The sequence below is a fragment of the Sturnus vulgaris genome, chromosome 1 (assembly GCF_052056855.1).
Source record: "Sturnus vulgaris isolate bStuVul1 chromosome 1, bStuVul1.hap1, whole genome shotgun sequence".
NCBI classification, from domain to species: Eukaryota; Metazoa; Chordata; class Aves; order Passeriformes; family Sturnidae; genus Sturnus; species Sturnus vulgaris.
The window spans coordinates 58,079,842-58,090,179 of NC_142243.1; the positions used below are offsets into that span (position 1 = coordinate 58,079,842).

The window sequence follows — 10,338 nt, forward strand, 5'->3', positions numbered from 1 at the left end:
TTGAAAGATGAGGGCAGAGTTGCCAGAGTAGGATTTAACAACTACACACTTGTAGCTAAACTCTACCCTTTTTGATGTCATAAGAGTGAAGTTACACTGGTCTAGAAACCCAGCAAGACAGCTTTAAAACTGTTAATAAGCAATTCTCTGTCTCCATAAGGAGGGTCAGGAAGTCTCCAGCTCCTCAGCTGTGCCCTGTCCATTGGTGACCATGGTACAGTGTTTCACAGCCATAGAGAGCAACTAGACATTGATAAATAGCAGTTTGCCACAACTGTTCTCCATATGCCAGCACTGTACTATCTATCTACAGTGCTGTTGTGGTTGCTTGACCAGTGACTCAAGTAGTGCTTCTTAGTGCCTTCCTTCTAAGGCATCTGTCAGCAAAGTTGGAGCTGCATGGCTGTCACTTGGCAAGCTGTACCAAGTCCACAGCTAGAGTTCCACTGCAGCAGCTGTTTCCCTCTCAATGTCTGCAAGATATTCTCCATTCTTTAAGTATTTTATGTACCTCCAATAGAAAAAAATAAAAATAGAATCTTTATCAGAACATTTTGGATATTCATCTTTGTACGTTTTTTTTTTTCCTTCCTTTTAGATAACGTACAAATGCATGAAAAGTGGGGAGACAGCCGTAAGCTGAGCTGTTTATCAGAATGGAGCAGGCTATGTTCACAGGCCTTTTCACTTAAATGAGCTGAATAACATTTGTTTCTCTGATGTAAGGGTGTGTTTCCTCCTTTAGCCAATTTTCTCCGAATTAATTTTGGACTGTATTTCAGGGAGGGTGTGGTAGTCTGTTTTTTTTCTAAGGTGGTGTTTTGGCTTTAAAAGAAGAGTCCCTTCACTACCCTGCTTCTCTCACCTAGAAAGTTTTGCCAGGACCCAGTATTACCAGCAAGCTTTGGAGCAACTGAACAGCAATCCTGATGCCTTGGAAGCCCTGGGTGCCCCCCCTCTTAAGGTTCACAACATCCGCCTGACAGATGGGAGCAATCGCGTGGACACAGAAAGAGCGCGGGTAACGCTGGGCAGGCGGTGTCACAGGGTGGCTTCCCGACATGTCAGGTGACAAGAGATCAGCCAGGGGATTTTCAGCGGGTCATGAGTCACCTGGGGGCACTGGAAAGAAGTAGGATGGAATCCCTGCCAGTAGATCTGGAAGAGGAATGGATTTCCAGAGCATAAATCTACTAGCCTAGAAACAGCAAGAGCAGCATTTCCACGTTGTGCTATATGGGCCCATCACAGAATGCTGAGGAACCTCTTGAGACAGTCAGTCCCCCCTCACACTGTAAGCCACAAAGTCATTTTCAGAGACATATCAGATCCAGCTTTAAAATAGCACCTGCCTTCCTTTACCCCCCAGATATGTCCCATGCTAGTTTTTAGAGATTTGTTGAGAGCAGTTTTACAGCCTCTTACGGGCTATGCTGTGGTACAGCATAAATGGTGTTTTAAGACCACCTCTAAGTTTGTGTCATTGAGAACGGCTGCCCAGCCTGAGACTGAGCATGAGGGTTACTCAGTGACTGGAGGATGCTGTGCTGGGTGCTGAAGTATTGCACAAGGCTGCCTTGTATTAGCCGAGGGCTGTGGCCAGGCAAACCTTGCAAATACAAGTCCACTTCCACTTGGCATTGATGCCTCAAGAGTACTTTCCATCAGTGTTTTTACCCCTTAATCCAGGACTGGCTGCCCTTCCCTTGTTTTGCTAGTAACACTGAGTGCCCCTAGCAACCTCTCCAGGTCCTTCACTGCAGTAACTCATCACATTGGAATAATTTTGTTTTTACTGGTATGTAGTTATGAATGCCAGGGACCAAGCAAGAGCATTAAGGAATGGTACAATTAAGGATGGTACAATGAAGGAGTGTGGCTATCAGGGTAAGATAAAAAGCCCTCAGCCTTTAACCAGCTCACATAAAATTACTTTCCATTTAACTTCAGCCAGGCTGCACTTACCTGATACCCTGGATCAAAACATTTCCTGTGTTTTATAGATTCCACCAGGGAACATATCTAAGGGAAAAAATCATGCAAAACCCCAAACAGTCTCATATATTGCCTGAAAAGAAGGTAGCCTTTCCCACGGGTGTTTTCCTATGTCACTGTTTAAGAATGCTGGTCGCTTGGGTGACTCAGGATGAAGTCAAAACCCTGCCTTCTGACCTCACCCAAGACACAATGACCAACTTTTTTCTCTACTTTTTCATGCTCCTAAGTATTTATGTCCTCATGAAATAAACTGGTTAATCATCATTACACCGTAGGTCGATTTACTGACTTCACAACATTCCCAGCTCCTGGGCCTCTTGGTGAACACCTGGCATTTTCTCTGTGCTTGCATCACCGTCAGTAAATACTACACCTGAAACTTTTATTTTATTCAGACATTAGACCTAGTGCAATTGGCCATGGTTGCTGCTGCAGCTCCAGCTTTGTTTGTTAAACAGATAAGTGATAAAATTTGTGACACTGAAAAAAAAGGATCACTGAACATCTCATTGCCTCAGTGTATATTAAGGGACTGATATGCAGTGGATCTCAACCTACAAGCTTGTAATGGTTATGGGAAGCTCTGACAGTTCAGGTCACCTCTGGATGACCATGCATTCTGGTAAGGAAAGGTGTTTGCTCATAAATATTTCAGAGAGCAAGTGGTTTTCCCTGGGGGTTGCAGCTGTAGCACAGTACATTCTTTTGGCAGAGAGAAATTGATGCATGGCAGAGCAGACATACTTATGTAGCCACACACGTGTTAGCTGTTAGGAGATCTTAATCCAACTCTGAAATACAGTAAAAAAAAAAAGATAGTGTTAAAGTTTAAAAAAAGGTACTAGCTCTTTAATTAGAAGGAGTAAATGTCTGTTTCATAATATGATTTGCTGAAACTTTAATGTGCTTTTTCATTTGCAGATAAAGTTACCAGTCTCTGGAACAAAATCAGCGGGCTACCTCTACATTAACTCGGAGATGGACCACTCCCGTCAGTGGTGTGTACTGGGGGAGGTATCAGGAGAAATGGGAAAGAAGTGGAAGGAGAAAAGAGTAGAGCAGAATACTTGCTTTAGTCATCTGTGTTGCTGAGGTCATGCACATAAATCAAGCAGAAACTCCTGTCTGAAGGTCTTGTGAAAGGTTATTATTTCATTAGGACAAAATGTTAGTTAGTTGAGAAATATTTTGAATCCATCTCTCTGAATAGGAAAAGAAGAGCAACATGAGCCGTTCCTTTGTATTATGTGTGTTCTGCAAACTGTTGCTCTTGCTCACAAATTCTGTGAGCCAAGGTATTGTCCCCTCCCATCCCACCTCCCCACAGAGGTGCAGAGGCTGTTGAACAGCAGTCCTAACTCTAATCTGGTATTATGGATTGCAGTAAGGGAATCACACATTATATCAAGGTGCAAGGTGAGCTAAAAACACAGAAATTGTTTTTTTAAGCTATATAAGAAGTGTGGTCCTTATGGTTAAAAGTAAGTGCTAGAACAGATACATTATAGTGGAAGGATACTCTGATACCATAAGTGACTTCACATTTTTATAGTACTGAAGCCTGAAAACCTCCTCTGTCAGCAGTAAACTGGTTTCTGGAACTGAGCAAATAATTACTACATGAACTCAAAAGTTTTACTAGATGCAAAGCTCTTGTTAGGTACTTCTGTTAGCTCTGTTTAGAAACCAAAAGCTACAAAACTTTTACTCAGCTGCTACTAGCCATATGGTGATGTTTTCTATTCATAATTAGACGACCATGACTTACTGGATTTGTCTTCTGAGTAAGTATGGAAAGGAAGGTGTAAAAGGATGTGAGAAAGACACTAGGCTGGGGCTTGAGAAACTCAGTACTGGACCTGGCCTCTTCCCTAATGACCAGGGATAACCTCAGAGGTCTCCAGCCCCATTTCTTGCACACCTCACTTCCCTGGTGCCTGAGCTCTGATCCCCTCACTCCTCCTTAGCCTCTCCTTACAGACAGTTCCCTGTTATTCTTGATTCACAGCTACTGTGAAGATAACTGAAGACTGCAAAATATTAAACTAAGCAGTGCATAAACATCTCTCGTAGTTTTGTTTTATAGTGAGTTCTTTGTAAATTTCTGAAAACCTAAGGAAAAAAAAGGCATCTGCTTGTAAAAGGATTTGTGGCAGATAAGTCTGTCAGACTCCACCAAATGCACCCACTTAAAGGGTCCTGTGTACAGCTTCACATGGGGCTGAGACAGGAGGTGGTGCCCTTGCCTCCCACTGAAGAATTAACAGTAAAATGGCTGTGAGTAAGGAGCAGGTAAGCAGGCCATCCTGGTGGGATGCTGCAGAGTACGTTTGTGCTTTTCCAGGGGAGACCGGGCACCTCTCACACCAATACAGAGCTAAGTGACACCAGGAGTTGAGTGTTCTGTGCAAGAGTAGCTGAGGCACCAAAGCCACTGAAATGCATCTGACTCCTGAGTGTGCAGACTGTCTGTAGTGGTTTATTTATTTTATAAAAGAGAAGGCAATTGAAAATTTGGAGTGTGTGAGTTCGTTTGGTCCAGGAGGAAGTGGCATTCACCCAGAGGCAGGCAGTACATGGATGGGGAGGGTGCCCAGAGGCAAGGGCAGCCAAGGCACTGCAAAATCATTCCTGCCCTGAAGTGACCAAGAGAAAGGCTGAGCCCCCAGGCCACACTGTGAGGAACGAGCTGGTCACTTCCAAGCCCGATTGCTTGGCCTGGGTTGGGGGTGGGAGCAAAGGGCTGCTGAGAAGAGCCCTACTGCAGACCCATTGCACAGAGGTGCAGCAGCCTAATTACTTAATTATATGTACTCAACACTGACTCCAGCAAAAGCAGAGCTGGGCCAGTGCCAGGAGCTTTTGAAAAAATCCAATTTTAGTACCCCGAAATAATAGTCCTTTCCAGCTGGAAAAGCAGCATGAGCAGTTTCTCGGAAGTGGGTTTGGAGCAGAGCTTAGAGGAAGGAAAAGACTCCCCCTCAGTCTCCAACAAATGCAGTTTTCCTTCTTTGAGTAACCACTCTTGTACTCTGTCAGGTTTTCAGCAGTCACATTGAGCAATCACACAGTGTTCAAACTCTTCCAAGCCAGAATAATTCCTTAGCAACACTGTCTGGCTCCAAGGCTGGAGAGGAATGGAGCAAAGAATGCACCCACAGGATGGAGAGGAAAAAAGGCACCGGGTCGGGAGAGCAATGTCCTAAGAAGAGCTGGCAGGTTTTTATTTGAATTGCAACAAATAGGAACATGCATATCAGACCTTTAAATCTGGGCTGTGCTACGATATTAGGGAAAACAGCTTTCAGAAGCTGGCGCTCACAATCCAAGTTTTAAAGCACTTGAGACAATTTTTAACAACAGTGAATGTGTGGAATGATTTGTTTCTCTGTGCCAGCTGTTTCTACACTGACTTTACCATGTTAAACGTGATTGCTACAAGTTAAAAATCTTTGTTTCGTGTCAGCTGGTGTCTTCAGGATGTCACCTTGAAACTGCGGGATGGTCAGAATATTTCCGTTTACCGCTCTCCTGTGGAAAGCACTGCTGTGCAAGAAGGGTAAAAATCAAGGACAGCTGCATCTCCACCTCCCATTGAGCCAAAGGAGCCATTAATTGATTGCATCCTGCTGTGTCTGTAAATGTACACAGTTGTCATAAGTGACAGTTTCACTTAAGTGGGTGCTCTCAAGACAGTTTTTTCTCTAAGATTGACCTCATCATTGTAATTGTAATTTCTTTCTTTTGCTAGTTTATTCATGGGTTTAACAGAAGCCTAAAATAAATATCTTGCAAAAGAGTTACTGTTGCAGAGAAGTCGTGTGTTATGCCCTCTGTATGCTGGTATTATGAATTTGAAATAAAGAAACAAACTGCCAGGAAACTGGGCTTTGTTTTACAATGGAAGACCAAAGTTAGGACGAGTCAGCTTCTCAGAGCTTTGAGCAGCCTTGCTGTCTCTGTTTCCCCCTGTTTCTCAGCAAGGTCTTGCCTCAATCAGGAAGGATGGAGCAGCAAAGGTAAAGCTCAGCAGCAACACTCTCGACTCCACTTATCAGGTAGATTTGCACCCTCACAGTTATCATTACAAAGCTCATGAGATAGCTGAGGCCCCTCAGCTTAGGAGTTCCAGGAAGAGACTTGCTGCTCATGCTGAAGGTTACTCAGAAGAAGCCACTGTGTCACACCAGCACTGGCCAATGAGTTCTGGAGAGGACATTTAGGAAGAAAAACACTCAAGAGGGTGCAGAACAGGTGAAGGCACTGCCAGTGTTTCCTCTGACTACCACAAGAGATTTTGACTGTGCCATCAGGTAGAGAGTTGCCCGTCACCAAACAAGTTGAGGAATAAGCAAAACACCCCAAACAAACAAATCCCCCAAACCCAAGCGATTTCTACTCCCACCCCAAACTGCCCATGCAAACAATTCCAAAGCCTAAGGCACAGTCTGAGGCACTGCAAAAATACAATGTCCTGTCTGTAGCAGGAAGAACATGGGAGCCCTTTAGAACATCCAGATAAGAGTGTTTTGAATCCACTGTAAGAGAGGTGTTTAATCAGGCTGCAGCTAAGGATAGCTCAGAGCTTATACCACTCCATTCTCTATCCCTCACCCCTCCATCTCTTCTTCCAAATTTGAGTCCAAGAAATCCACCAAGGACACAGGCACTGCAAAGCTTTTCAAGAGCCATGAGTATTAGATAGAGAAGGGAGAGCTAGAGCAAAGAATTTTAAGAGAACAGTGAGCAGTTTCTTGTTCAACAATGACCCAGCAAACACGGCAAAGTGGCTTTTGAACAAACCTGAAAAGCAAATGCCTAATTAGAAAGGGCCACAGCAAAGGCATCTTGGATAAACAATTTTAAAATGAAACAATACACGCGTGCTTGCTTTACTTTGAACTTCACAAAGAGCTGTCAGGATGAACAGCACTTGTGAGACCTGATCCAACCCACATGAAAGCCCAGCACACCAGGGAGAGGATTAGAAATAAGCGAAAAAAAAAGCATTTCCCAGCTTTAAGATTGAAATTACTGTTTACTGGTTTCACAAAACAAAATGCAAACCAAATCAAATTTCATGTGATGTGAAAACGTTAGCCTTGCACTTTGACTAGCAAGAACAACACCTCAGGGATATGGAGATCTGCTGGCCACCTGGTGCCTCAGAGCTTGATCGACTCTGGCTTTTGGTCACTGAAGAAGTTTGGTGGGAAATCAAACAGCTGACAAGAAAAAGCCAAATCAACCACTTCCCATGCATTAATCACCACTTCCTTGGCTGCAGCTTTGATTCGTTGCTAATCTGCAAAGATACCGTGGCTGTGGAGAGGAACCCAGCCTGTTCAGTCCCTCCCTGTGTCTGTACTGGGAGCATCTGGCACACATTGCTGTTCATCTGCCTTTTGTCACCTCTGTGTGCTCAGTAAGCCTGGGACCTGCAGTGGCTGCAAAGTGCTCAAGTGTCCAAGAAATCTGGCCACGGCCACAGCCACCCCAGCCTGCAGGACAGCACTTGCTTACCACCTCCCTGTCCCGTGAGCTGGCACAGACAATGTCCCCATGCTGGCTTCACAAGCTGCTGCACCACAACACCACTGCCTGGCCTGGCTCCAACCCTGGCTTTTCCAGGCCTTTTTCCAGGAGGAGTTATCCCCACACACACCTTACAAGTATCACTGGAGATTTTATTGGCTTGCTTGGGGGAAGCAGAGCTTGCAAAGAGGCTCCATCTCTCATTTTCTCCCATGAGTACCCCTTTAACTTTGAGGGCTTTCAGTCACCTCAACCAACCCATTGGCTCCCCAGAGCTGTGAGAATGGGCAGTATCATCATATCATACCAATGCTTCTCTTAATCAAATCTTAAAACCCAGAGAAGGAAGAAAGCAATGGGTGGAGCTGGAAGTGAGCAAATCAAGGGAAGGGCACAAGAGTAAAATCAGTTAATTCACTGCCTTTGTTCTGCTACCTAATAGCCAGCAAATACAGAATTTCTTGCCTCATAACTTTGAAGAACCTCAAAAGTCACTTCCTCTCCGAGTTTGAGCTCTTTTAGGATGTACATATTCAAAAGGAGAAAAAAGCATTAGGCTGGTGTGTTCAGTGCCAAGCAGCTTTGGCCATGTGGCTCACATTAAATTTATCACAGCCCAAGGCGGCTGCTTTCATAGAGGACACAGGTGCAGCAGGAGCAGCCAAGGGAGCTGGAACATGCCAGGAAAACAGAGAGAGCAAAGGTCTCAGAACCACTAGCAGCTGCTGAAAGCCCAAATAACTTCAAAACAACACCTGGGTACCCCTCTTGCAGTTTTTTCTTCTAAGGAACACTGGAGCAAGATTAGGTTCTCTTCAATTTCATCATGTTACTGAAGCACTGCTGGGGTTCTTTTGTTGTTTTTTGGGGTTTGTTTTTTGGTTTTTTGTTTGTTTGTTTGGGATTTTTTGGCGAAAATCTTTATCTTTTGAGAAAAGACCCTGTATCCCACAAAGCACTTAAGGTTGGGAGGAACTCTGTGAGATCATCTAGTCCAACTGCTTCACTCCCACCAGAGTCAGCTTCAACAGAGTACCTGGAAACATGTCCAGTTAGGTTTTAAACATCACCAAGGGTGGAGACTCCACAATCTCTAGACAAGCTGTACCAGTGTTCAACCATTCTCACTGTAAAAAAAAAGCTTTTTCTTATGTTTAAACAGAATTTTGTGTGATTGAGGGTGTGCTGTCTTTTGTCCTGATACTAGACACTGACAAGATTAATCTGTCTCCATTCTCTTTACTCTGCCCCCACACTGATCGCTGCCCAAGCCTTCTCCAACTCCAGGTCTCTCAGCTTCATTAACAGGTGCTACAATCATTTAATCATCTTAATCATGTTCAGTATGTTAAAAATTTTATTTTTAATTGGCTTGAAAAATTGTGCAGTTCCTTTTTCATTTCTTGGTGTGGTTAAAACAAATAGCATCTACATGACCTTTGCTGGATTGCCTGTTTGTTTCTTATTCTCTAGTTTGGTTTTAGTAATTTCTGCCAGACAGTAATCACCCTCAAGGAAACTACCAAGGTGGCAGACTGTTCAGGGCAAGAACTTAATTTACAGCTGAGCAACAGCAGATACTGCTCAGCGCTGTTACAACACTTGCACCTGTTTGAGTTGGAGCTGATGGGCACACAGGGCCTATGTAAAGCTAGATGTTTAGAAAGTACTGCCTTCAGAAAGGCTAAGTAGGCTCATTTGTTCCCTTTGGAGTGTGTTTCTCCAAGCAGTAATAGAATTTTGTCCAAGTTATGGGCCATTAAGTTCACTTCCTATTTTGGGCAGATGTCTTGCATTGCACAGGGAACACAAGTTATTTGGATTCATCTCCCATTTAGAAATGCAGAAATGAGTTCTTTCCTGCCATGTGCTGCATCTTTCCTGCTTGTCAAAGACGTAATTTCCCTGAGTTTTCCACAAAATTTACAACAAAGTTTCCTGCAGCAGGGCCTGGGCAGTCCTGTAATATCAAGAACAATGGAGACTTGCCTGCTCTTGGAGTTACTTTGGAAGATAAATCACACCTGGCCAAACACCTTTGGTTCATTTTAAGTAGCACTAATGATATAAAAATATTAGACTAAAGTAATTTCTTGACCAATCTAAGGCAGTTTCTATTAATTTGCTTTCCTAGAAGATTAAGGAGCAAAGGACCTTCATTCAATAACTTCTGAGGAACAATCTTTGTCTGTCTTTACCTGGTAAGGCCCACAACTTTCCATCCAACACCCAGACCAGCTGGATCTCACAAGGTGCCACTGGAAAGTGGCAGATGGTAAGTGATATCCTGGCAGCTCAGGAGATCTCTCTGTGAGGATTAGTTAAAAAACACCTGTGTAATTCAGTCTGTATGCTGGCATTACAAATTAATTGAAGAGATGAGGTACACTGCTTTCAATGCATCACCAGATTAGCTGCAATTCTACTTGTACATGCAAGCAAAGACTCAGTGTAATTAAGTTCTCTGTTTACAGGAAAAAAGATAATCCCTTCAAGTAGTTCCCTTTCCTCTCCTAATTTTGCAGTAATGACTCTGGTCCTATATGCTCTGCTTCACTTTGATGAATCCTAACCTTTTCTTAATTAGGAGATATTTTTATCACATCCATCTGTACTTTTATTTTTCCCTGACTGTATTTATTAATCCAAATGACAGCTTAAATCAACATCTGTACCATGTGAAGAACTCTACAGTGGAAGCATATTGATTTAATATGGAAAAGACTCTTGATGCATTTTATATTTGCTGCTCATATTAAAAAAATGTGTGATTCAGAAAACTAAAATATCAGTAATCCCGCTAAT

General features: G+C 43.4%; 1 protein-coding gene across 4 annotated transcripts in view; it reads left to right on the forward strand.

The window, feature by feature from the left end:
• The window catches only part of COA1 (cytochrome c oxidase assembly factor 1), a 52,168-nt gene extending 46,287 nt beyond the window's left edge, over window positions 1-5,881 (forward strand). For all 4 annotated transcript variants that reach the window (XM_014883481.2, XM_088167530.1, XM_088167538.1 and 1 more), the window contains 3 exons: window positions 870-1,021; window positions 2,920-2,996; window positions 5,465-5,881. In XM_014883481.2, coding sequence (XP_014738967.1) covers window positions 870-1,021; window positions 2,920-2,996; window positions 5,465-5,561 — 326 coding nt within the window. In that variant the 3' untranslated portion in view covers window positions 5,562-5,881. The remainder of the gene's footprint in view (window positions 1-869; window positions 1,022-2,919; window positions 2,997-5,464) is intronic.
• The last annotated feature ends 4,457 nt before the right edge of the window (window positions 5,882-10,338 follow it).